This window comes from Chelonia mydas, chromosome 4 (assembly GCF_015237465.2).
Source record: "Chelonia mydas isolate rCheMyd1 chromosome 4, rCheMyd1.pri.v2, whole genome shotgun sequence".
NCBI classification, from domain to species: Eukaryota; Metazoa; Chordata; order Testudines; family Cheloniidae; genus Chelonia; species Chelonia mydas.
In genome coordinates this window covers 80,647,167-80,673,169 of record NC_057852.1, presented here as the reverse complement: position 1 = coordinate 80,673,169, position 26,003 = coordinate 80,647,167, and the positions used below count along the sequence as shown (strand labels likewise).

Sequence of the window (26,003 nt, the reverse complement as noted above, 5' to 3'; positions counted from 1 at the left end):
ATAACACAGTCTTCTTTTCTCTTTGCTCTGCCTCGTTAAAGTATCTACAGTATATACTGTGTGCATGTGCATGCTGATGGCTCTTTAACGCCTGAGAGGTAAGTACGCAGCACCCTCAGCCCCATGTCAGTGGGAGTCACAGGTGCTTAGCACCTTTCAGGCACAGGTCCTAAGTGTGATTCTTCAGTTTAAAACCGAGAGGGGCAGAAAACATGATGGCTAACATTTTCTAACTAAATAAGTGGCATGATTTGCAGGGGTGCCAGGCATCTTCCATTAAAATAAAATGTTGATGGTGCTTGACATTAATGAAAATAAGGCCACTTATTTAGGTGTCTAAATGCTGAACTGCAGGCCCACATGTTCAAAAATTCTGACTTATTTTTTTAGGTCTAATAAATAAATCCTAGTAATATCAAATTATTTGCACGTGGTGTCTTTCATCTGTGTGTTTTTTGCTTTTTTTTTTTTTTTTAAAGCTTTTCTACATTTGGAGAAAAAGGAACAGCAACAACTGGTCATTGATCAGCCAGCTCCAGGGTCAAGGAAAAATTACTCTTTCACAAATGACGAAGTAAGACAAATTGATCGGGAAAACCAAAGGCTGTTAAAAGAACTGTCCAGACAATCTGCAAAGCCCAGGAGCAAAAGTGCCACTCTGAAGAAACCTGCTGCCCTGCCGCCTAAGTTGTACCATAGTGCTCTCAACAGGCAAAAGGAGCAGCAAAGGATTGAAAGAGAGAATCTGGTAGGTTAAAAAGTATTGTTTTGGATCAATGTAGAGGGAAAGGCTGCTTGCTATCAGATGGGCCACTATTAAATGGTTGCCAAGCTAATAAGATAGCACTTGAAGTTTCTCTTTAGTTTTTTAAACTTTTATTATATTAAGGCCAGAATAAATGTTGTTGAAATAACTGATGGCCTTATGTAGTTAGGCAGGAGTGTGAAATAATATCCTAGGTACTTGTATGGCCTCCATCTCTATGGTATCTGAACACGCAGTATGTACATATATTTGAAAGAAAAATATATCATCTTACTTTGACAAAACAAGAGTGTTTTTTTCAGTATGTGAAATGGATTTAAAATGGTATGGCTTTTCTTTCCTGTAGAAATGTTCTACTTGAGGGAAACAGCTTCTATTTAAATCTAGATAATGTATCCTCAGTTCTGGGTGGCAGATTAAGTAGACTAAACTAACTCGGCACATACTAGTTTTTCTGCATGCCTGGTCTTAAGAGGCGGGGAAACCATATCTACACGCTGACAACAAAACCCATTAAGTATATTGATACACAAAGAATAAATCGTATGACTTAAACTGAATCAGAAATAACTATTTGTATAACCTGCCATCATTTTCAATATCTGTAGCTCTCTGCTTGTCCCATTATGTTGAACCTATATACAGTAACTCCTCACTTAAAGTCGTCCCGGTTAACATTGTTTCGCAGTGCAGAAGTAAGGGAGCAGTAACGCATCCCCCCTACAGTAACCTTCTGACCCCCCCCCCCACACACAGACACACACACAACTCCTTTTTACTATACAGATTTCACAGTGGAGACCTGCATTTCTCAAATTGCGGGTCCTGACCCAAAAGGGAGTTGTAGAGGGGTCACAAGGTTATTGTAGTGGGGGGGTTGCGTTACTGCTTCCCTTACTTCTGCACTGCCGCTGATGGCAGCGCTGCCTTCAGAGCTGAGCAGTTGGAGAGCAGCAGCTGCTGGCCAGGAGCCCAGCTCTGAAGGCAGCGCTGCCATCAGCAGCAACGCAGAAGTAAGGGTAGCAGTAATGCAGCTTCCTCCCCTACAATAACCTTGTGACCCCACGCCCACAACTCCTTTTTGGGGGACACCTACAATTACAACACTGTGAAATTTCAGATTTAAATAGCTGAAATCATGAAATTTACCATTTTTAAAATCCTGTGACTGTGAAATTGACCAAAATGGACCATGAATTTGGTAGGGCCCTACCTGTGACAAGTGTATGGGGGCCATCAGCATCTCTTAACTACGGTCATATACCCTACACCTTGTTTGTTACAATTTTAATAGACGTTTAAGTTAGATTGCATAATCTTGTTATATTCAGTTCAGTATAGAGGGAATCAAGTTGTCCATTTAAAAAAGAATAAATTGGGATTTTCCTTTTTTCTGGAATGTGATTGAGGCATGGAAATATTTAGATATCCTACATGACAGTTTGCCTGCGATCTTTCTTTTTAATAGGCTGTTTAAACTACGAATTTATCAGTGATATGTTCCTTTGGCCACTTGTATTCTGGATTGCCACATTGTGTTTCTTATACCATCATCAGAGGTAAAGCACAAGCACTAGTCCAAAACAGGCTCCTACATGTACATCTGAGAAAATGTAGTCAGACCAAGCAATCCTAATACCAATTCTGCCGGGATGCCAAAGACTCTTCTTCTCTCTCGTGGGCTATGCTTATCCCCATATTCACCCACACCTCTGTCAGGTTGCTTTTTTAAAGTAAGTTATGCATGTAGTGTATGAATTTAAATTGTAATTTTAGTGTGAAGAATTTGGCATAAACACAAGTTACAGATGTGTGATGCTCGTTGTCATCTAGAAAAAATCATGTTGATAAATCTTACAGCGTGCCAGACTACCACATAGCTAAGCTTTGCATAGTCTCTTAATTTCCTTTGTTGCTTATTTGGAATAGGACCTTACTCAAGTTTTTGTGGTCTCTTTTTAGGTATATTGCAATAAGATTTCCTTAACCCCATCAGCTTCTCAGTTGTAAGCTTAGATTCTTCTGCCTGCCACTATAGCTGGGGTTCCCATATCTTTGACAAATTTAGTAGTTTTTCTCAGGATCTCCTCCAGAGTTTGTACATTTTCTGGACAGGCATGGTGCTGAAAACCAGATGCCATGCTCCAGGTAGACCCCAATCATAACATGATACACTGTTATAATTTGCCTTTTTTCTTATCTAAACATTGTGCCAGTTAGTCTCTCTTACCACCTGTGATGCACGTCTATCTTTGTTACTGCTAACTTGAATCCACAAGTACCTTTCTTTGTCAGTATTACCCAACCATCTATTGCTTTAGAATCTTTGGGATCAAAAATGAATGACTTCACGTTTGCATACTCCAAAATTCAATTAGCCATTTCATAGATTACTCCCTTAACGTGTGATAAATATTTCTGAAGATGTTCCTGATGTTTGCTTTTAGCCCAAGAAGAAAACTACCACAAATACTCATTTGTACAGTACAGAAGTTATCCCCTAGAGCAGAGTTTCTGTACAGGAGTTATCCCCTAGAGCAGAGGCCCTCAACTAGGGGTACGCAGAGGTCTTCCAGGGGGTACATCAACTCATCTAGATATTTGCCTAGTTTTACAACAGGCTACGTAAAAAGCACTAGTGAAGTCAGTACAAACTAAAATTTCATACAGACAATGACTTGTTTATACTGCTCTGTATACTATACACTGAAATAAAAGTACAATATTTATATTCCAATTGATTTATTTTATAATTATATGGTAAAAATGAGAAAGTGAACAATTTTTCAGTAATGAATGCTCTGACACTTTTTTGTATTTTTATATCTGATTTTTTTAAGTGGGGTATAACTTGGGAGTACACAAGACAAATCAGACTCCTGAAAGGGATACAGTAGTCTGGAAAGTTTGAGAGCCACTGCCCTAGATAGTCAGCAGCATAAAACTGAATAGAAATACATGAATTGATAAATCTTCAAAATGTCACTAATACAGCCCTCAGATCTTTCTTATTGTGGACATTTTAATGACTACCTCTTTCCAAGTTGATTCTTCATAGGATGTCAAACTTTTCCCATTGGCTATTTCTTTTAATCTTTGTTTTTGTAAGCAGGAAAGTTTAATCATTTTGTTTAGGTTATAGGCTGCTATCTGAAATAGCAAGAACAAAATATGACTGACCAGTAGAGGATACTATTGAGTCACACAATGTTTTATCCTTGTAAAATAAGTCTGGCATATTCTTTTTTCTGTCAACCTATTTTTTCCTAATGGAATGTGGAACAAATGTTGCTGCTATGTTATAATTTTTCTAACTTCTGCAGGTATATATCTGTCTGTATTGACACACATTAAACCAGATGCGGTGTGAATATAATCATAGTACATAATTGTCAGCATGCTAAAGCTTATAGGCTGGAATGTATCCTAAAGTACTTTACGAGCTGAAAGTTTATTTTATTATGCAAACTACTAGTCTGCATAAACTATGTTAAAGGAACATTTTTAAAGTTGCAAAGTCAAGCATCAAAAACTAGGAAATGCCAGAATCCAGACTGCCTGTGCAGCCTTAATGCAGCCTCCTTATATGTATGCATTATGAGAGATAGTTTTTGGTTTCTTTTTCTACAGGACCCCTCGTTCATTCAGTGCACAGAATGGACGGTGCTCACTTAATGAGCAACTTTTTTCTCCTCGTTGTTCGGGGTGTGTGGCCCCATGTTGTGTTTACTGCACATTTTTCAAACCCTGCTCTGAAGACCGAATTATTAATTTCCTCATAGGCTTTTCTGTGGTCCTCATCACTATAGCACAGGGGTCCCCAACCCGATGCCCATGGGTGCAATGGCGCCCGCAGGGTCACTTGTGTGCGCCCGCAGGACACCGTGCTGCCGAAATGCCATCGCCGAGTCTGGCCACCTGAGAACCGCCCGTTGAAATATCGCCGAGAAGTGTTGCCATTTTTCGGTGGCGAGGCTTCTTTTCACTGCTGCTTCTCAGCGGCATTTCGGCAGCGGGGTGTTTGGCACCCGCCGCAGTCTGTTGGGAATAGGAATGTGCTATTCCCACAGAAAGGTTGGGGACCACTGCTATAGAATCTGAATGCTTCACAAGTATTAACGAATTTATGTTCACAACACATGCTGGAGTCGAGGGGGTTTATTATTCCATTTTACAAATGGCAAACTGAATCATAGAGAGATTAAGGTCTAAAGTATCCACTAATTTTGGCTGCCCAATTTTGAGATACCTAGGACCAGATTTTTCAGAGTGTTTAGCATTATATAGCATTTCAGATATTCACAGCACAGTTCTCATTGACTTCAGTTGCAGCTGTGAGTGCTCAGCACTTAAGCAAATCAGACCCCAGGTCTCAAGTTAGACACCCAGAAAATGACGAACACACAGTTAGTGATCACTTGTGAAAAGTTTGGTTTTAGTGACTTGTCTAGCATCACTTAGTCACTCTGTGGTAGAAGCAGGGGTAGAATCCAGTTCTCCAGGTTGCATTCAACTGCCTTAACTGTGGGACCATCCTACAATCTTCTGCCTCATTCGCTACACATCTTCCAACTTCTGCAGGGGTCCCACAGACAGTCTTCTTCAGTATGCAACCCTGATTCATCCCTAGAGCAGGTGGGGGAAAAGTACTATATGATCATGCAATTAAAGACTGTATCATAACGCATATGCACATGGCAGCCAAATAAAGGCTGCACAGGCAACCTTAATTCTGGCATGTCCTAACTTTTAAATGTTTGACTTTGAAGCCTTCATAATGTCCCTTTTAACACAGCTTCTTCTATATAATTTCCTTTGCTTTAAAAGCAGACACCCCCCACCCCTCCCCAGGAGATTCCATCATGTGGCATCATATTGACACTGACATGGGTCATCAGCAGGGTTGGAATCTTTAGATTCACCTCATAGACTCTGTCACTTGAGCTAATGCAGTAACTGATGGCAGCAGCTTGTTATCCTTTATGTGGACCAGCACCAGAGGGGGATGGGACACTTTTTTTACCAGTGGATTTCACTGCTGACAGCAGAGGAATGATGAGTCAGGAATATTGGCTCTTGGCCCTCTGCATTTCAATCAAATGCCTTCTTCCTACATGTTGCTGAGGTGCCAGGAAGGGCGGGGGTCACTGAGTGCATAGGACTAAGAGGTTCCCTGCTCTGGGTTCTTCTGCCTAGCCCATCCCTGGCCTTGAGCAGCAATTATAGGGAAAGTCCCCTATAGCCCTTGATTGGTGGGAGCATCTTCAGAAGCTCTGAGGATAGTGCACCTGCAGTCTGGTCAGCATTAGCGAGCTGTGAGAGGCTTGAGCATGCTTGGGGAAGATGAAATCTTCAAAGATTTTAGCTGTTAAGCTCTAACAAGTCTCTGAGTATTGTTCAAACTGTGATTTCCCCTCCCCCCACCCCCAAAGGTTTATAACTTGACCAAATGTTGGTGGATTTTTTTACAGAGACCGCACAAGGTCCATCCCTGACACAAAGGCCACCACCTGCCAAATTTCAAATCCCTGTGCCAAAACAGGAGATTGCTAAAGGTTTCCAAAGAAAAGGTTGTTGTATTTTTTAACACTGAAAAAACATGTATTTTCCCGAGCCCCATTCTCAGAAATGGCTGAGACATTTTGGCTGCAAGTTTCCAAAAAGATTCAGCCAGAGACCAACTCCTGTCATGGGAAATTTCAGCCTGACTGGTTAAAATCTGGCAATGTGCAACTGAAACAAGGTCTTATAATGGGACCAGCCCCGGCTATAAATCAGAGACCTTAAAACACCATCATACAGGTACTTTACCATCTAGTCCCTGAATCAGTTCACGTTCTCTAAAGTAATGGGATAAACACATAGGTCGCCATTTTAAATGTGTCTCTGTTTGGTCATGATTAAAAATCATTACCATTTGGCACTTGTTAGGTGGCCTGCATGAAATGAGCTGGTTTGCTCAGCCCAGTTCCTGACAGATAAATGGCCATCACAATTTGCATCGATTTGCTCATTTGGAAGCCTTGGAGGAACGTGAATGGACCTAGTCAGAGCCACCCTCTCAGCTTTGGAAGTGATACCGTCCAGAACAGTTACAGTATATTGGGTGAGGAGAGCAGTGGAAGGAAGCTTGCACTGACGCTGACTGTTGATATGTAAGAATCCTTATTTTTACAGTACAGTTAATGTGCATTGCTCTTTATAAACACATAACTCAGAGTCCCTGTCCTGAGATGCTGACAGTCTAAATTAGGTACAGTAGACCCTCGGAACTACAAACATCGGAGTTACGACCTGACCAGTCACCCACACATCTCTTTGGAACTGGACGTATGCAATCAGGCAGCAGAGACAAAAGAAAAAAAGCAAATACTGTACTGTACAGTTCAGTACTGTGTTAAATGTAAACTACTAAAAAAAAAGGGAAATTTTTTTAAAAAAATTGACAAGATAGCTGTCTCCATGCTTGTTTTATTTAAATTAAAATGGTTTAAAACTTTTTTTTTCTGACTTAATACAGCTTTGAAATGTTACTCTGCAATGTTCAGTTGTGAACTTTTGAAAGAGCAGCCCATAACGTTTTGTTCAGAGTTACGAACACCCTCCATTCCTAAGGTGTTCGTAATGCTGAGGTTCTACTGTAGATAACTTGATGACAATACTCTGTGATGGTTAGAGGGTAGGGAAGGTCAGGAGAGATTATGGCATTGAGAAGCAGGTGTTGGGAGAGTGTTTTTATACAATCTGGCTTTCTTGTAAATGCTGCATTGCTTTATGAGCGAGACAAGGTAGGTAAGGTACTTTTTTATTTACTTTTTCTAGTAGATAGAGCAGGAGTAGATCGTGCTAGAGCAGAGAAGTGTTGGAAAGCCAGCTGAAGACTGAGTTTTGAAGAAGTATTTTCTGAAGGAAAGTTAGATTCCTTGATACACAAGAAGGAGGCAGTCCCAGCTGCTGAGGCCACCCTGAAAAAGGCACAGGGTCATGAGGAGGAGACAAGGGATCATTAGAGAGGGGCAACCAAAATGTGGTGTGCAAGAAGATAGAAACTGAGATGTAGGAAGGAGTGGAGATGTTTAGAGCCCTGAAGGTAAGGATGAAGGGTTTGACATTTGCTAAGGAATAGATAGGAAACTAGTGAAAGGACTTGAGGTGATGCGGTTGAAGTGGAAGGGGTGGAAGATGATTTTAGCAGCAGCATTTTGGGTAGGCTGGAGAGGCAACAGATGTCAAATAGAGGGCTGTAGATTTTTAAGGCTGTTGTTTGTCACTATTAGCCTTGGTTATTACATCTACAGGGCAGCAGGAACAGTGCTGAGAGTGCTGTTGTTAACACATTAGCCCATTTGTCCGAAGTTAAAAGATCAACAGAATGCAACTGCAGTAGGACAAAGTCTCCTGGAATGTGGAATACGGCAGGAGCTCAGAAGCTGAGCTGCAGGCAGAACCTCCAGAGGCTGGAGCAAAGGGGGATACTTCCTAGGGCTTTGTGCTTCATGGTTGTTTTTCTAAAATAAAATATTTAGGCTTTCCTTTAATCTGGTAATATAATAAAAAAACATGTCTAAAGGCAACCTTGTGATAGGAGTCCAGATCTAGCCCAAGGTCAGGTGTAGATCCAGGCAGCAGTTTCCAGCATTGGAAATCCCGCCACACAGAGAAGTTGCTGTTGTAACTTTTCCCTCACTAGGGAAGAATATCAGGCTCTTGGACTCAGGCCCATAACCGGGGTGGGGCAGATGCCCAGGGCGCAAAGCCACGGGGGTGGAAAAATGGGACAGAGAAAGAAAGTGGGGTGGAAACAGGAGGGGGTGCAAATATGCTTGCTCGTCCTGGGTGCTAAAATCCCATCGTTACAGCGCTGCTTGGATTATTACACAGATGTGCCCATTTGCATGGCACAAGCAATAGTGCTAATGACATGAAGTAGGATAACTATGATCAAAGCATTTACTTAGATTGTAGGCTCTTGGGGGAAGAACTGTCTTTTTGTTCTGTGTATGTACAGCGCCTACCTAGCACAATGGGGTCTTTGGTCCAGGATGAGGGCTCCTAGGTGCTACAGTAATAAAAGAAGCTATAGAAGGCACTGTAAATAATGGTTCCTTGTGATATTCAAACTGTGTCCTTTTTGCTCATGCTGTTGTTTATCTTCTCAGATTTCTTTCATTGAGCTTCACGTGGCTCCTACTCACAAAAATAATTAGCAAAGTTCCGTTAAGTGTTCGTCATAGATGAAAGAACTCTGGGGTTTATCCGTTACTTACAACTAACTGACAAGTATAGAGCCAATTAATGCCACTTTAACAATGGAAGAAAATTAGAAATTAGTCCATGAAGAGGAACAAAAAGGAGCTGTCCTCAAATGCACCTTCTGTTCTTTCTCTGCTCTGCAAAATAATAGTGTGGTTCTAATAAGAACGAAATTAGAGAAGTCATAATATAAATACACTTGAACAGCTGTTGAGGCACAACGGTCAGCTGTTTGGAGTTCAATGGACTGTTGAAACTGAAGCCTACACAGATCCAAAGAGCAACATAAGACAAGGGAAAGTAGCAGCTTAAACTTTCCTTTAAACTGAACTTTATGGCGCTAGATACTCAATTTTACTTGTGATTTCTCCCTTCCCCCCTCCGGAATGGCTTTAGAAGAACCTATACTGAATTTCTGAAACAAGAAAGTGCCCAGACTAGTTTTAGTGCTCACTTACTGTGCTGGAAGTTGAATTAACACCATTCATTTTAAGCCACTAAGCAGCACCAATCTTTTATACAGCTTTTGTTTTGTTTGTTTTCCAAATGTCAGTGATGCAGTGCATGCTTCCGCTGTCTACAGTTTGTGCTTTAGAAATTCTTCAGAAATCTGTAGACCCTGTTCCTAAAGGGAAGAGTCTTACTCATCAGTGTAAGGCTTTGCAAACAGAAAGGCGCAGTAATGCTGGAAGATTACAAAACTTTCACTTGTTTTCATCTACTTTTATGTTAAATCCAATATCTGAAATCTACTTAATCTTACATGGTGAGGGGAAGAAAATATTCTATTTTATAACCTTTTCAGGTCTCTTGGGCTAGCAATGGCTGGGATAGTAACAGATGTACTGCATTAGCATTGTTTTTCAGAGATGAGGGGAAAACCACGTGGTGCCTTGATTTGCTGAGCACTGATCTAATTTTTTTTATTTTAAATTGATTTAGCTTTGTTTCTAAAGTCCATCTTGGCTAAAACAATGATAGCTGCAATACAAGTTCGTAAGAGCAAGGAGTGGTGTTGGTGTATTTTAAAATATAAGGGAATCTAGTGGCCCCCTGTTTTCAGTGAATCCTAATTAGTGAAATATCTCTTATACCAACAAAAGCTTATTTTATAGGGCTTGATCCTACAACTATTGAAGTGAATGGTAAAACTCCCATTGACTTGAATGGTGTGAGATTAGAGGCATAGAGACTAAAGGGTGCAGAAGAAGTAAGAATGGTAATAGCATTATTCAGTGAACATTTTAAGATAAATTTTGTGTTAAAGAAAATACTAACTTTAAAAATCAGGAGAGATTTAAATTAGTAATTGAAAGAAAAGTCAATTTAAAATGACTGTATGAAATAACTGTTTAGTAAGGGGCTAGAAGGCTTACACTGTTGGTAATCAAATATAAGGAGTCTGTTAGTTCTTCATTGATTGATTCAATAGGTCAGGACTGCCATTTCAAATGTTTGGGTGGGTTCATTTCCATACGCAGTAGGCTGCTGTCCAGATTGCAAAACCCTGGCTACAAATGGTACCAGATAATGCCCATTGATGAAATTCTCAGCAGAGAGTAAGGACAGAGATGAAGGCTGGCTACCCTCTCATCTCTTACAGGAGGGCCCCTTATGGCAGGGTAGAACCTGCCACTACCACTTTAAAATCTGTATCTGATCTCTCAATAAATAAGGCTTAATATTTCCAATAATGTTCATCTGTCTTCAATTTTAATTTTTTTTGAAAATAACATCTTTCTTACTTGTGAAAGATGCATGTTTTAAAATTATTGGCTTTTTTGCTTCTGTAATGGGAGCTCCATCCCTTTCTGAACACGTGCATAACAGCTTGATTGCATTTTTATGTATCAAATGTGTATGTTAAAACCAAACCTATATGTTTCCTTCAGCTCTTGAGTAGTGTGGGCATATCCAGTAGATAAACAGTCATTATGCAGTATAAGGCATACTTGAAGTTACTGTGATGTTCCTGGTATGTAAATTGTACAAAGACCTTATACAGTAATTGGAATGTAAATTCATAGCATGTTTGTCTTTTAACAGAAGAATATCAGTTCATTAGATTAGCCTGCCTGTATAGACTGTTTCATTAAACGTTTTGAGAAATTACAATTTAAAGTTTCAGGATGAGTGAATGATCAATTTATAATTCCTGCCACATGTCAAAAATTATGCAGCTGTGTAGGAGATGGCAATAAAACCATATGTACAAAGTTGGATCTAACATTTAGAGACTAGTTTAACATTTCATGTTTTGCAACTGGCTTTAAGCAGGAGCTATTTCTAGCCAAAGTCCTTCCTTTGACTTTTGCTTACCTAGGTATTTCCATTTGATGATGAACAGACTGGCACATGATACAAATACATGACATACTACATCTAAGCCAAAACTACTTGTCCTTTCTCTCTTGCACTCTCTTTCAATGCAGGTTCCCATATGCAAACTATAGTATGTTTATGGATTCATTGCACTTAGACTGACATAGCTGACATTCCATGACTGCTTATGCCACTCACTGGAAAACTAATCTGAAACAATCACACTATTTCTACCTCCCCCATGTAGTGATAGATTTATTTAATTTTGTTTTTGAGAAACACAAAGTACAGTTACATGGCTATACAGACACTCATTTTGTATATAGTGTGCAGTGCAAAACACAATTTAGGGACTTAAAATAAATGTAGTATTTGAGTTTAATATATGCTTAACAAAGAGTGAGGGGGGAAAAAATGGACCCAAGGGTGGAATAACATTGAATCCCTTCACTGGTAATTAACTGTATTGAGTGTAGAGTTATAGATCACACTTCAGTTGTGGGGTGTTGTGATTTATACAAATATAAATTAGTTTGTTTGTGCATATTTTCTTTATTGCTTCTTTAATCAAAACTGGCTTTTTTAAATTAAGGCTCTTCTAAAGAGACTGGAAGCAGTGAAACCAACAGTTGGTATGAAGCGTTCTGAACAGCTAATGGACTATCAGCGCCATATGGGTTATCTAAGTTCTTCACCATCCACAAGACGAGGAAAGTCTGCTCTAAGCCAGCTTAGCTCTTCAAGTAAGTGGACTTGGTATGGCATTTGTGTGCATTCTACTTTATTTTTGCACACAGAGCCGTTTTTCTCCCTCCTGTTACAATGGAAGAACCTTCAGTAGTTTTCTTTAAGAACAATAAATCGGTTTCTTCATATGTAAAAATTAATTAACTATGAATTATTTGTATGATTACTCTTTACCATATCTAATTTCTAAGAACTCCTCTTGTTAAACAGTTTTGCATCAGCAAGATTATCTACAACATTCAGTAGAACCTCAGAGTTACAGACACTGGAGTTACGAACTGACCAGTCAACCACAGACCTCATTTGGAACCAGAAGTACACAATCGGGCAGAAGCAGAGACGAAAAAAAGGCAAATACAGTATAATACTGTATTAAACATAAACTACTAAAAAAATAAAAGGAAAGCAGCATTTTTCTTCTGCATAGTGAAGTTTCAAATCTGTATTAAGTCTATGGTCTGTTGTAAACTTTTGAAAGAGAAACCATAATGTTTTGTTCAGAGTTATGAACATTTCAGAATTCAAATAACCTCCATTCCTGAGGTGTTTGTAACTATGAGGTTCTACTGTATTCTTGAATGCTTTGTCCAGACTACTTCTAAACTACTCAAACCATTTTAGGTTTGTTTTTAATTTATTGAGAGGGTCTGCAGCAAACATGGCAATGACATTTATGACACTGAGAACCCCTTTATTCATACCCTGCACACATATCTTTGCTCAAAATATGGCTTGTTGGGGTATAATTTGAAAACAAATAACTTACTGATCATTAATTCTCTTCTTTGGTGTATGTATGGGATGGGTATCAGACACGCCAACTCTCACAAATTAATTGCAAGAGATGTGATTTCTAAGTAAAATGAAGCCTGACACATGATCTTGCGATAGAACTCTCAAATGTCAGGTTTGCTGGGGGGGGACAAAACCCTGACATTTGAGTGTTCTAGCCCAAGATCATGAATCAGCCCTAGTAATTTTATTTCAAAATCGCTGCCAGCCCACCCCGGGCGGCCGGAGCTCCCACTGTCAGCCCACCCCAGGGCTGAAAGCGGGAGCCACTCCTCACAGGACTCCTGCAAGGAGAGGCTTCTGCCGTCAGACCTGGGTGGCTGGGGCTCCTGCTGTCAGCCAGATGTGTGACCTGAGAGCACTTCAAAGGCTCAGAAACCAAAGGGAAATAAAGAGAAACCACATTTCATTGGCTTAAAAATCATGAGGGGTTTTCCTTAATCTCATGATTTTTGTGGAGGTCTGACCCATGATTTTCCAGCGGTGAGGGTTGGCAACACTGCTGGAGTTTTGACTAAAGTGTGTTTAAACAAGGCAGTTCAGGGGAATTGTAAACAGGTCTGCCCAGGTCTTGAATACAAATGAAGAAGGGTTGATCAGAGACAGTGAGACTGCAATTTACATGTGCAATAAACAACCATCAAAGCTCACAGGTAGTTGGGAGTCAGCATGTCTATTCCAGATTGGCTGTCAGGCAAACACAACGGAGGCACATTTGCATACCAGCTAAACAAAGCTATCAAGCTAACAAGTGGGGGAAGAGACAGCATGGCTGCAGCCCCAGCAGGGAAGAGGAACTTTATCTGAGCTATGAAGAGAGAGGGAGCCTGAACCTCAAGTGATAAGCAATTGAACTAACTGATTGCATACAATATTACTGTATTATAAAAGTGTATAGAGCAAGGTCTTTCTGAAAACTAATTACACATGTGATTAATATCATTGTGAAATGTATGTATTAACACTGTGTAAGGAATTATGGGTACTCGTTGATATTAGGCGGTATAGTCTGCCCAGACAGGAGGAAATGTCAGCTATATTTACTTATGTAAATTAAGCATGGTGGAATCAGAAACAATAGAAGATCCATTTTCATTGAAATCATACAAGGGAATGGAAAGCCCTCAGGAAGGGAAGAACCGCATGAGGTTATCCTGCCTCTTGAAATAGTCATGGAATTTTGAAAGATATAAGCAAAGACAGAAGCCATCTTTGGCATCCATCACTAAACAGACACAAGGGAACAGCTCTTGTGAGCTAAGAAAGATGGGTCCTTCAACCAACAAGGAGTTGAAGTCTCTGGAAACTGAATGAAGGTGAGCAACCAGCTTCGGCAAAGATCTTTCACCTAAGACGACAAGGGAAGCCGACAAGGGAAGCCGGCACCTTGTACTCTTATGGAAAGTTCTGACTGAGGGAAAGTCAGCCGGGGTGGGGAAAAGAATGACTGATGAGAGCAACCACCTTGAACAAAGCCTGTATCTTGCCAGATTAAGTTTTAGACAGTTAAAAGTGTTTTGTTTTACTTGTAACTCTTTCTATCTTTATTCCTTTTACTTGAACTCACTAAATCCCATGTATATTTTGTTAATAAATTTATTTCATTTTTACCATAAACACAGTGCTGTGTTTAAAGGAAAGGGTGTATTTGGCCCTAGTTATGTTAATAAGATGTGATGTAGTTTTGTCTCTTTACAAGAGCAACGAATCTAATTATTTCTCTGAGTTGTCCAGGCAAGGACAATTTGGGGAAATTTGGAACTGGGAGCATATTGGGATCATATTCTTGTTGGTTGTAACCAAGTCTGGTGGAAGCCAGGGGGCAGGGTCTGTAGAGAGGCTGCTGAGGTCAGAGCTGCTGAACCAGAGCTGTATAGCACACAGACACTTAGGGTGTGACCTGCATGCTAGTAAGCTGATTGTGAGCAGCCCAGGTTTGGAGCTACAGCAATAAAGCCTTTTGAGGCACCCAGGTTTACAGACCAGGCAGGGACACATCCCCTCATTGGTCTGGATTGGCCCCCAAACCCTAGAACAACCATGACAACAGTTCTTTGGGTGGTATGGGGGGAAAGGAAGCAATAGGGCCTCCTACCTTATCCAAGCATCCAAGATAACAATATAATTTGTTAATATATATTTTCTCCTTATACTTTCTAATAGGAGGAGCGTCAAGAGCATCTAGTGCATCCAGTGCAGTCAGTCATAGGACTGAGAGACCAGTTTCTGATGCATCTAGTGGGGCATTACGGAGACCTAAGCCCACTAATGTTCGTGCTGCTTGGTTATAAATTATTTCTACTTTGCCCAGAGTTCTTACTTGATCATCAGACTTGTATTTCTATTGCTTTTGTAGATTATCTTGGTGCAAGAAAATGTCATCATTGTTTGCTGATTAAAATGCACTGCAGTGTGGTGTAATTTCTTGTAAATTGGTTTTAAATGGACAATTTCACTTTAATCAGTGTTTCCTGAAAGAGGATGTATTTATAAAAGAGAGATGAAAATTGAAATTGCAAATTATTTTTATTTGCAAGGCACAAATGAAGTTCACACTTGTGAAGGATGGAATTGCTGCACTTTGGATCCAAGATGTAAAAATTGAAATTTTTAATTTTAATTTTTTAAATTGCAATAAATTTTCAAGCATGTGCTTAGTTTGTAAATGGTCCTAATTTTTCATCCTTGTTTCGTCTTCAGAACTTCTAGGTCATGGCTCAAAGGGTTTTCTTTTTATTACAGTTTATGGGAATGTTTTGATAAAAAGTAGATCTATGTTTTATTTCTTACTGATGCAGGAAGAGGGTATATAAATATCTGAATTTGTTGTACAGAATAGTGGAGGAAATCTACCTTGTAGCAGCAACAAAGTCATTCTGGTTGCACAGCAGAACGACTTCCTTTCATGTGAGTGAGCTAAAACGTTGAGGATGCAGGAAGTGTCTTGTTCTGCAACTATTGCAGATCATTCTAGCTGAATAAAGAAATGGTGTTCATTCTGGGTCAGAGGTGATGTCTTTTCCTGACTTATGGACCTACACATGAAGGGGGGGAAAGAACCTGCTGTAATGGGTGGAAATGTTTGTTGGATAGGAGAATAAATATGAAGTGAAATTCTAATGTGAGGTCCAATAAAAACAGAAAATTCAACTACTCTGCAAACTGGGTTAATAGCCATTGCCTTTAGTGATGGCACTACTTGCAGCTCTCTGCCCTGGCTCATTGGTGGGAACAGACATGGAGCTTTGGGAAACAAATTTAGTAGATAACATCCAAGTTTTGAGAGATAAAGTCAACCAGGATTAGAAAAGAGGACAAAGTAGAATACAAGGATAAATCTGAAGTTTTGCATTTTAACTTATATTTTTAATGTTATGTTTTATACTAGATCTCTTTAGTAGTTTTCAGACCAACCTTAGCACCAGTTTCCAGTTACATAATACATGTAAGGTATTATGGAAGTGGTAATGGAAGGCAGTATGTCATGTAGTTTAGTTCCATATCTAAACTGCAACAGGTGTTTTGGTCACTGGCCACAGGATTTTCTTTCATAAAGAGCATGAATTATGATCTGCTATCCATAGTTACTACTGTACTTCTGCTTGTTGTCCTGACTCCCTTATGGCAGAAATATTGGGGGGTCTTTCTATTAAACATAAAGAAAAAGTTTTGTTAAATAGTGTTGCGACCTAGACCTACAAAAGTAAGATCCATTTTCTCCCTCCATGTTTAGCACAATAGCATAAGTTTTTGAATATTTAATATTGTGATACATTTGGCACACAGGATCATCTACTTTCTTTTGTCCTCTCTGATAACTTGACAACTGTATTGGTTAAAGAAGCTTTACCTCTGAACCTGCTGACTTGTGGATTAAATTTTTATATGCTTGACAATGTTTAAACAGTTTTTAACTTTAAATAGTAGTATAGAAAAAAGCTATAATTGAAATTATTGTTCTTTCTTTGTGACTGTAACGTTCTTTGAATAGTACTGCTGTAATTATTTGTATAACTGTGCTGATTAAAATTATTCACCATTTAAAGTCTTTATTTTTGAATGAGACACAAATAAACTACAATATCAAGCTTACACTATGCACTTTTAAGTGTTCCTATAGCAATTCTTTTCTCTGAAGAAACTAACAAAATGGGCTTAGTTTTAATCATCCCAGCTGCTTAGATTTAATTTGGTATGGGGAGTTTGTCAGTTTTGTATGTCACGCCTCTTGTAAATTGTCTGTTCATCATTGCATAAGCTTCTTAGAGCATTTTATGTTAGTTTATTATCCAGCAATTGTAAAGGACGCTGAGAGAAATTGGCTGTTTATCACAGTTTAGCTAGTGAAATGGGGGGGTGCAAAAGTGCATCAAAGGTGAGCTTTGTGCTTCTTTCTCACTCATGGATGATTGTTTTTAAAACCAGGTTTATTGACAGATCCTGGGTAATAAGTCTGTCAGGCAGTTTAAATGTAATTCCCTCTTAATCCCAAAGGGAATTTTTCCCTCCTGATGACTACCTTCTTGGTAGTACCTCTCCATATAACTTCCCTTCATTCATTGATGAAGGAAACCATATGTTCTTCTTAAACTTCTCTGAGATTGTTAGGGATTTTTATTTTTTTTTTTTTTTTACTTTGAAATCTTCAGTTATGACTCAGACATCTGTTGTCCTGGGACATTAGTTGAAAACCCTCTTGCCTTGGGATATTTATAGACTTTCACCTCATTTTCAGTGTTCTTTACTAGAGTGAGCTGTAGCTCACAAAAGCTTATACTCAAATAAATTTGTTAGTCTCTAAGGTGCCACAAGTATTCCTTTTCTCTTTACTAGATAGTCTCTTCCACTTTATCTCCTCAGAAAATCTTCCCTTTTCCTTTTGGAAGAAGGTGGCTGTTTTCCTCTCCAAAGCTGATTCTTTCCCCATTCCTTCTAATAATGTAAGAAAACACTTGACAAATATTTCCTGTCGTCTTGTTCTCAAATTATGCATTAAAGGTAAAGTAGCTGAGCCATGTGCTTCTCTTCAAACTACCATTTTGTTTATATATAGCACAAAGATGAGTATTGTAATAATTTTAGACTTTCCGTAGGAGTGTAAAGCATCTGAAACTTGAATTGTATGCACAGTGCATTTTTATTTAACAGCAGCCAAAACAACATTTTTTGTTTGGTGCCTATGCAGAACTCTCAGCACCTCCCAAAATTATAAATTTGCTGCTTGAAGTCTGAATATTTTCCAGACAGTATCTTCAGTCTTTCCTGTTAATACACTCCTGCAAAAACTGAAGCCCTATCTGATTTGGGAAACAAGTGCTGCTTATAAACTATAGCATCAGACAACTTAAAATGGGCAAATTACATGAAATCTGGTCTCTGCTTCCAGACTTATTTGAGAATGTCAGACTCTCAACTTTCATTTTGAATAAAATGTCCTCATTTCTAACTTTCAGCTTTCAAAAAGAAAAGTTTGAAAATATGACCAGTGTAACCAAAGTAGAGAGAGTTGTCTGAGTCTGTGGCCAGTCTCCAGCAGAGGGGGGATTAGCAAATACTAGAGCAGAGGAGGAAGCCACCTCATTGGACACCAGCTAGGGTGGATCAGGTTGTTATTGCTCTGGACACAAGATGTGGGGAGGGGGATGGGTGATCAAGGGGTGTTTGGATGCTCAAGTGGATGCTGCAACATTCTTACTCTTTGTGGGGTGCAGATATCCCTCTGTTCTTTCTGCCCCCTAGCCTTTTAGCTCCACAGGCAAGATTTGGGAAAAGTAGTGGTGGTGGTCTAAGCATCACCCACTTGTGGGACAAGCATGAGATGGCAGGATCTACAAGATGTAACCTTGGTCCATGGTGGTTACCAGCAGCAGAGAGTTATGCCAATAGTGAAGTGCAGGTTCAATTTTTCCCACTATAGGCCTGTGGGAACAAGACTGAAAGCTAGGTTTTATTTTGAATTTTAAATAAATTTAAAAAGCTGAAATGCAACTCTGAAATAAGTTTTAATGCCCAGTTCCTAATTAAGAATAAATCTCATCAAGGGACAAAGACATTTTGTTTTGAAATCAAGGGAGAGTCTTCAGAAATTAGGACAACAAAGATGAGCATCAGCATCACAGTTCTATTTTGCAGCAGAAAAACAGCAAAATCTGTTGAGCTTATAGTGCACAGTTAAGAGCATAACAAGCCTTGGGTGTATTAGTTCCAAGAGCATGGTGAGCATTTTCAAGCAAGCATCCTAGCAGCAGCTGATAGCACTAGCTCTCTACAGAATGTATATTATTTATAGACTAAAGTGATTTCTAACTCCTTCAGTGTGACCAAAACTTGTGGGCGATTGGTCATATAAAATACACCTAATGTCCAAAAGTTTGAACACTAAATGTCAAGGATTAACACTTAACCAAACAGTTTAGGAATTTTGGATGCGTAAATAGACAGGACAGTTCAGTACAGATGCAGTTGGTGATTTTGACTGAGAAATATTTTTCTTCCATTTTTCATTAGGGTTCATGGAGGCATAAGGGTAAGGTGACTTATTCAAGGTCACACAATGAGAGAGCTACTTTGCGGTTTACATTTAAGAGGGAAATGCCCAGCGACCCAAGATTAATTAGCTCTGTACCAAACATACCTACCTCAAATCCACTGTGTTCACATACACACCCACCTGTTACTACAAAAATATCAATGTTATATAGCTTTGCAGCATAGCAAGTTCTAGCAGACTTTTTTTTGCATTTAATTTTACAAAGGAGTATTGAACATTGTATTTAACATCCCAATTTTAAGATGTGACAAGTACAAATCAAGTATGTCAGTCTTTGCTTCACTTGGCAATTAAAAAAAGTCCCCCTGTCTTGAAAGTCTAACCCCCATCTTGCTAGATGGCCATTATCGACAGTGCATTTAGGTCACTAGAATATGCACATGTACACAGTCTTAAATTATTAGTCCTTGCCCAGGCACTTACTTTCAAATGCAGAACACAGCTTATTTCTCATTGAGCATTATCTATACACCATATCTGCAGTTTCAATTCAGCACATACAAATTCTAAGATTCTTAACTCAAACTGCCAGATAGATTTGTCCACCACCACTTCCATCTCTCCTTCCCTGCAAAAGGGTTACAGTTAGTTGGGAATAATCCTGAGAGAATTGCATTTCAGGGTAAATTTTCAGGGAAATTATAAACTACTGAACCAAATTATTTAAATTGTCACTATCTCTACTGTCATCACTACAGCATTACTAGTACAGTATTTTAGGGTTAAAATCATACCAATGCTTCATACTAAAACAGGTTTTTTACATTGACTATTATTAATAGTGGGTGTGGATATTACTGTCAAGTGTACTCATGTACTAAAATACAATCAGAGTACATGAATGAAGCAGTAGTGTAAACTGAATATGATTAAAAAACACTGATTTAATTTTTCTGTTTCAGTTCAATTGAACATTAAGTATAACTGATCAGACAATTTTGCTTTATGTGGCACTTAATCTTGAACAGAGTATTTCAGTCTTTCAACATTTGTTGGAATATTAGGAGGAACTGAGGACCTCATCTACTTTAAGGGAGGGCTAATTTAAGGAGACAGCAGTGATTGAAAACATATTTCCTGGTGCTTACAGATAGTATCTATCTGTAAACATGCTTTTTTCACTTTAATATCAGATTTGTAAAAAGTCCAGCCTCATAGGACAGGCATGCTCTTCATCCATGTGTTTTGAATGCCCTGATACTTGAGTAGCTAGAGACATTCACTTTAATACAAATAAGTACTTGATCTTGACTTGTTTTTTTTAAAAAATCTAATAAGGTGAACTCTATTTTAATAGCTAGCATGTAAGCCACCAAATCATCAAGAAATGCATTCTAGTCATAGGAATAAGTATATTAGTGATATTGTGTAGATATTTAATATATACACAGGTTCCAATACAAATATGAGGACTTTTCAGTCAAAATTTAACTATGAATCAATGGACAACCATTAAACAATTATGCATCCTTCTCTGAACTGGATTTACCCCATGACAGCCATCTCAATTTCCCTAGGAAATATTTAGTTGTCCATTAAACCACAAGTAGTATATTACACAACTGAACAGAAGAGTTTTATTTACTTTAGACAAATTTCTTGATCTCATCATACAATACTAATACAAAAGCACCGCCCATGCCTCTCAACACATTGGACCAGGCACCTTTGAAGAAAGCTTTGGCTCCTTCATCTTTAGCTATCTTCTTCCAGCAATCAATTGTGCCCTTGTACATAATATCAGCTGTGGAGACAAGAAGGTACACATGAAAAACTGTTGAATCATACAGGCAATTCCATCAATTAGAAGTGTGCTCCCTAGAACATTTTAAAATTAGTACAAATACATTTACAACAACAAAAAATGCAGCTCTATCAAAGTGCTTCACAACAATCTGAAAGACCAATCAAATATAGTGAGGACCCATTTATTCCAATGTTATTTTATTAGAAAAAGGTCATAGATTTTCTGTAGCATATATAATGCTCTAAGTTTTGGCCATGTCCTGCTGGGGAGATAATCTCTTCAGCTAGGCCACTACAGGCAAAGACTTGTTCTTACCTCCCTTTCGGCCAGACTGCATCATCATCCTACGTCGGACAGTGTCAAAAGGGTAGGACACCAGCCCCGCTACAGCGGTGACTGTCTGGGCAATCATCCAACTCACTATGATGTGCACGTTCTTGGGATCAGGCATCATACCTGTCAAGAGTAATTCAACAATGTCAGTATGGGAGGGGGGGGAAGAGAATCATTCCTACCCCAGACTCCACCCATTCACAGATCCTGATCAATGGTAAGTCGAGGGGACTTTTCCCAACAGCCAATTCCTTCAGCCATATCTTGCTCAGCATCATCAGTCTTCATTCAGTCCAGCCATTTAAACGTCAGTCAAGAGAGTTAGCTTTTAGAACATTTAACCTTGACCATAACAGCTTCCTTGCAGAACTGCACTACAGTAGTAGTATGAGGATTTAGACTTCTTATAACCCAATTCAACAAACACCACACAAAAATGACCATGCTGAAATGGGAGTGAAATTACAAACTCAGTTTTAAGAGGCTCCGAGTTTGCAAAAACAAAAGCCTGATGTGAGGGAATCAACCAAAACAGACAGGATGGAATTTCAGAAGTGTGCTGTAATATTTATAATCCATTATATAAAATTTAAACAAAGCTACAGTTTAGCTAAGTCCTGAGAGCCAAAGCCCAAGGTAGGGTGCACTGGAGCAGGCCATCCTTATATTTGTTGGATTATCTCTCAGTAATCACAGCTCCCTCCTCCTCCACTTACCCTTGGCTGTGTCATAGACCCCAAAATAGGCTGCTCTGTAGATAATGATGCCCTGGACTGACACATTGAATCCTTGGTAGAGCCCTCTGAGGCCATCAGATTTGAAGATCTTGGCAATGCAGTTGCCCAGCCCTGTGAACTGCCTCTCACTCAGCCCTTTTCCAACATCGGCAGCCAGCCTGGTCCTGGCAAAATCAAGGGGGTAAACGAAGCACAGGGAGGTGGCTCCTGCAGCACCTCCAGAGGCCAGGTTCCCTGCAAAGTAGCGCCAGAACTGCTTGTGCCTGTCCACTCCCCCCAAGAAGATCTGCTTGTACTTGTCCTTGAAAGCGAAGTTGAGGGCCTGGGTGGGGAAGTAACGTATGACATTGGCCAGGTTGCCTCGCCAGAAGGAAATGATGCCCTGTTCCTTGGGTATCCTCACCACGCAGTCTATGATCCCCTTGTACTGCTTGTCAGCTGTGATCTGTTGGCTGGCATGCTGGACCTGGAGGGAAGGGAGAGGGGGGGGGAAGAGAGAGAGAGAGAGAGAGAGAGAGAGAGAGAAGGGCACAGAGATGAGATCGCAACAGTTACTTTGGACAATGTCTCAGACAAACCCCGATTTGTCAAAGTGACGAAACGGAATAAAAATAAGACAGTAAATATAATACCACTATATAAACCCACGGTACACCAACACCTTAAATACCACATGCAGTTCTAGTTGGTCCATCTCAAAAAAAAATAAAGATTAGAATTGCAAAAGGTACAGAGAAGTGCAACAAAAATTAGGGGTATGGAACAGCTTCCGTATGAGGAGAGATTAAAGAGACTGGGACTGTTCAGCTTGGCAAAGAGATGACTAAGGGGGGATATGGTAGAGGTCTATAAAAATCACAAATGGTGTGGAGAAAGCAAACAAGGAAGTGTTATTTACCCCTTCACTTATCACCAGTACCAGGGGTCACCCAATAAATTGACTAGGCAGCAGGTTTTAAAAAAAAAAAAACCTAAGGAAGAACTCTTCACACAACACAGTCTACCTGTGGAACTCTTGGCCTTCACAACACTCCTGTACCAACAAGTATAACTAGGTTCAAAAAAGAACTAGATAAGTTCATGGGGGATGTGTCCATCAATGGCTATTAGCCAAGATGTTTAGGGACATAACCCCAGGCTCTGGGTATCCCTAGGCCTCTGACTGCCAGAAGTTAGGAGTGGACAACAGGGAATGGATCACTCAATAATTGCCCTGTTCTGTTAATTCCCTCTCAGGCATCTGGCATTGGCCACTGTTGGAAGACAGGATACTGGACTAGATGGACCATTGGTCTGACCCAGTATGGCCGTTCTTATGTTCTTAGAAAATTCCTGCTTCTCATCATGAGATCTATCATGCATCTTTCATCTACTCTGGAAGATTACATGAACCCTTTTTTAATAACCTTACCATTCAACATAATAGCCTGTACCTGTTTTATTCAATCTTAACCCAGTTTCTTTAGGACCATTGCATTATTAAGTCAAAAGGAAACTGCCTACAGGACGAGACACCTGCTGAGCATTTGCAGGAGGATCCTGAAACTTTAACAGAAAGACATCTTCCAGAAAGCTTATCCAATTGCACAGACGTGTGTTTGTCTCAGACAAGTGTAGAGCCTTGCTTTAGAGTTTCACATTTCCATTTCACTTAGCAAGTCAGATAGTAAGTGCACTCTTAGCATGTTTGGGTCCCTGGTCTTATCGTCCGGCCAACAAGCCCCTGAAAACAGTGATGACCATTGAAGCTTAATTTGTAATTAAAGAGGTGCTAGAGCTCAAGCAATTTTTTTTTTTTTTTAAGTTTTCATAACGGAGTGGGCAAGCCCAGAGCTGCTGGGGCTATGAACTTCCAAGCCCTGGCACAAATTGAGTCCTGATTTGACGCCAGTTTCCCCCAGCGCTCAGTGTCCCCATGTACCCCGGCTATAAACAGAGCCAGGAGAAAGAAGCGGTGCTGCTCTTGCGTAACCAGAGCTCCCGAAGCCAGTTGCCATATTTAGGCACTTCAAGCTTGTGCCCACCTGACACTAAGATTCCTGCACCGCTTGCAAGTCAAAACTTCACGCTCCTACCGCACAGGGAAGGAAAACTCCCTGCAAGCGCCCAGAGATAAATAGACGGCATCTTTTTCTAGATTACCACCCAGTGCACCGACCCGCAGCACGCCCCCCATTTAGATTTGCTCTCTGGACAATCACGAGCCGACACTGATAAGAGGCAACCCGCTGCTAGATTTCCACTCACACGGGCCGTTTGCTCTACCAAAGTCCATAGCCCGGGGCTTGAAGGAAATCGTTCCCCTCCTTACCTGCAGCAGCAATTTAACTCTTTCTATGGGAGCGACAGCTGTCTTAGAAATCGCAGCAGCAACCCCGCCAGCCAGGAAGTCCTTGAGGAAGCTGATCGCTTGGTTAGTCATGTTGGAAGTCGCTCAGACCAACCCCAAAGAGCCCCCTTGCGCAAGCAGCTGGCTGCGGCTGCCTCCCCAGCCGGCCCCTTGCCCCCAGCTCCGGACGAAGAGGCGTCTCTCCTGCTTATATCCCCTCCGCTTCTCGCGATAAGAGGAGGGTCCCCCCCGGGGCGCACGCATTGGCCAAACCCCCCAGTCATCAGAGGGCAGAGGGGCACAGCCGCCATGCTGTCCCACAGGGGCCGGGCGGGCGGTGCGGCTGCCCAGCGCTCGGGACGTTTAAAGGGCAAATTAAAGTTATCTGCTCCCTGCGGGAGAACGCTATGTCAGAGCATGTGCCTGCTGTATTAATAGCACAGCGGAGACGCGGGACGGGGCTGGGGCAGGCTGCAAAAATACTTCGGAGAGCGTTAACCCTTCGCGTTCACATCCAGAGCTGGGAACCCACGGACAGAGCCAGGGAAGCTGGGGAGTCCGATAAAAGCTTTTCATAAACCGGCAAATGTATTTTAACGGCTCTTATTGTCCCTGTTGAGGCACACAGACAGAGTGCATCCAATTTACAGAGACATGGTACATAGTAAAAAGAAAAGGAGGACTTGTGGCACCTTAGAGACTAACCGATTTATTTGAGCATGAGCTTTCGTGAGCCTCAGCTCACTTCATCGGATGCATCATAGTACATAGTGATGCACACCAACAGTGCACGCTGATGTGTGCACATAGCCTGGTTAATTGGGTTGTATGGATATTTTGTAAGATAAGGTAAAGAAGCTGATATAAATATAATAGTGAGCCTCATTGGCCTGCTGAGACATGACTGGCTTGCTGAGACATGAGAGCCTTTTACGTGGAGAACAAAAAGTGTTTAAGATTTCACACATTACTTGAAGTCCTAAAAGTCTGACAGATTGTTTCAAATGCTAACACATTATCCCTGATCCTAGATTTCCTGAAGAGGAGAGAAAACTTTTCCTGCTAGTGTCCTCACTGTACCCTTAAGGACAGGTGACCCTGCATGAGACAGGAACTTAACTGGCAGAGTGGGCTAAGTAGGGTCACTTACATGGAAGGGAGGAGTGAGGGGGGCTGTAAGGAGCACGTGTCCTGGGAAATTCAAGTGCATGACTCAAACCAAATGTGAAACAGCAGAACAATTTGTGCACTCAGTACCTGATTCTTAACTAATTTCTCTGTGCCTCACTGTCCCCTCTTTTCCATCCATAAAATGTGGATAGTACTTTTGCCCATCCCTTGTGTGACTTGTCTATTTAGACCCCGATCCTGCAAAGACTTACACACTCAAATCAATGGGACTACTTGTGCTTGTAAAGTTAAGCGGG

At 40.4% G+C, this 26,003-nt stretch overlaps 2 protein-coding genes across 2 annotated transcripts in view; one reads left to right on the top strand and one right to left on the bottom strand.

The window, feature by feature from the left end:
* CFAP97 (cilia and flagella associated protein 97) overlaps nt 1-16,925 on the top strand; it is a 54,394-nt gene extending 37,469 nt beyond the window's left edge. Inside the window, exons 4-6 of the mRNA XM_037897630.2 lie at nt 480-748; nt 11,934-12,084; nt 15,044-16,925. Coding sequence (XP_037753558.1) covers nt 480-748; nt 11,934-12,084; nt 15,044-15,171 — 548 coding nt within the window. The 3' untranslated portion in view covers nt 15,172-16,925. The remainder of the gene's footprint in view (nt 1-479; nt 749-11,933; nt 12,085-15,043) is intronic.
* Nucleotides 16,926-20,696: 3,771 nt separating this feature from the next.
* Nucleotides 20,697-24,910, bottom strand: SLC25A4 (solute carrier family 25 member 4). The gene is made up of 4 exons (XM_007068599.4): nt 24,559-24,910; nt 22,227-22,713; nt 21,493-21,633; nt 20,697-21,174 (listed from the first exon to the last, which is right to left on the bottom strand). The coding sequence occupies exons 1-4, from the start codon at nt 24,667-24,669 to the stop codon at nt 21,017-21,019; spliced, it is 897 nt and encodes a 298-aa protein (XP_007068661.1). The 5' UTR covers nt 24,670-24,910; the 3' UTR covers nt 20,697-21,016.
* Between the last annotated feature and the right edge of the window lie 1,093 nt (nt 24,911-26,003).

Bases quoted from the DNA above. Each gene is read 5' to 3' on its own strand.
- SLC25A4 (XM_007068599.4), bottom strand. From the start codon at position 24,669: ATGACTAACCAAGCGATCAGCTTCCTCAAGGACTTCCTGGCTGGCGGG. The intron at 21,634-22,226 runs GTAAGTGGAGGA...TACTCTTGACAG, and splicing joins GGTCTATGACACAGCCAAGG to GTATGATGCCTGATCCCAAG. The intron at 21,175-21,492 runs GTAAGAACAAGT...TTGTCTCCACAG, and splicing joins GCAGTCTGGCCGAAAGGGAG to CTGATATTATGTACAAGGGC.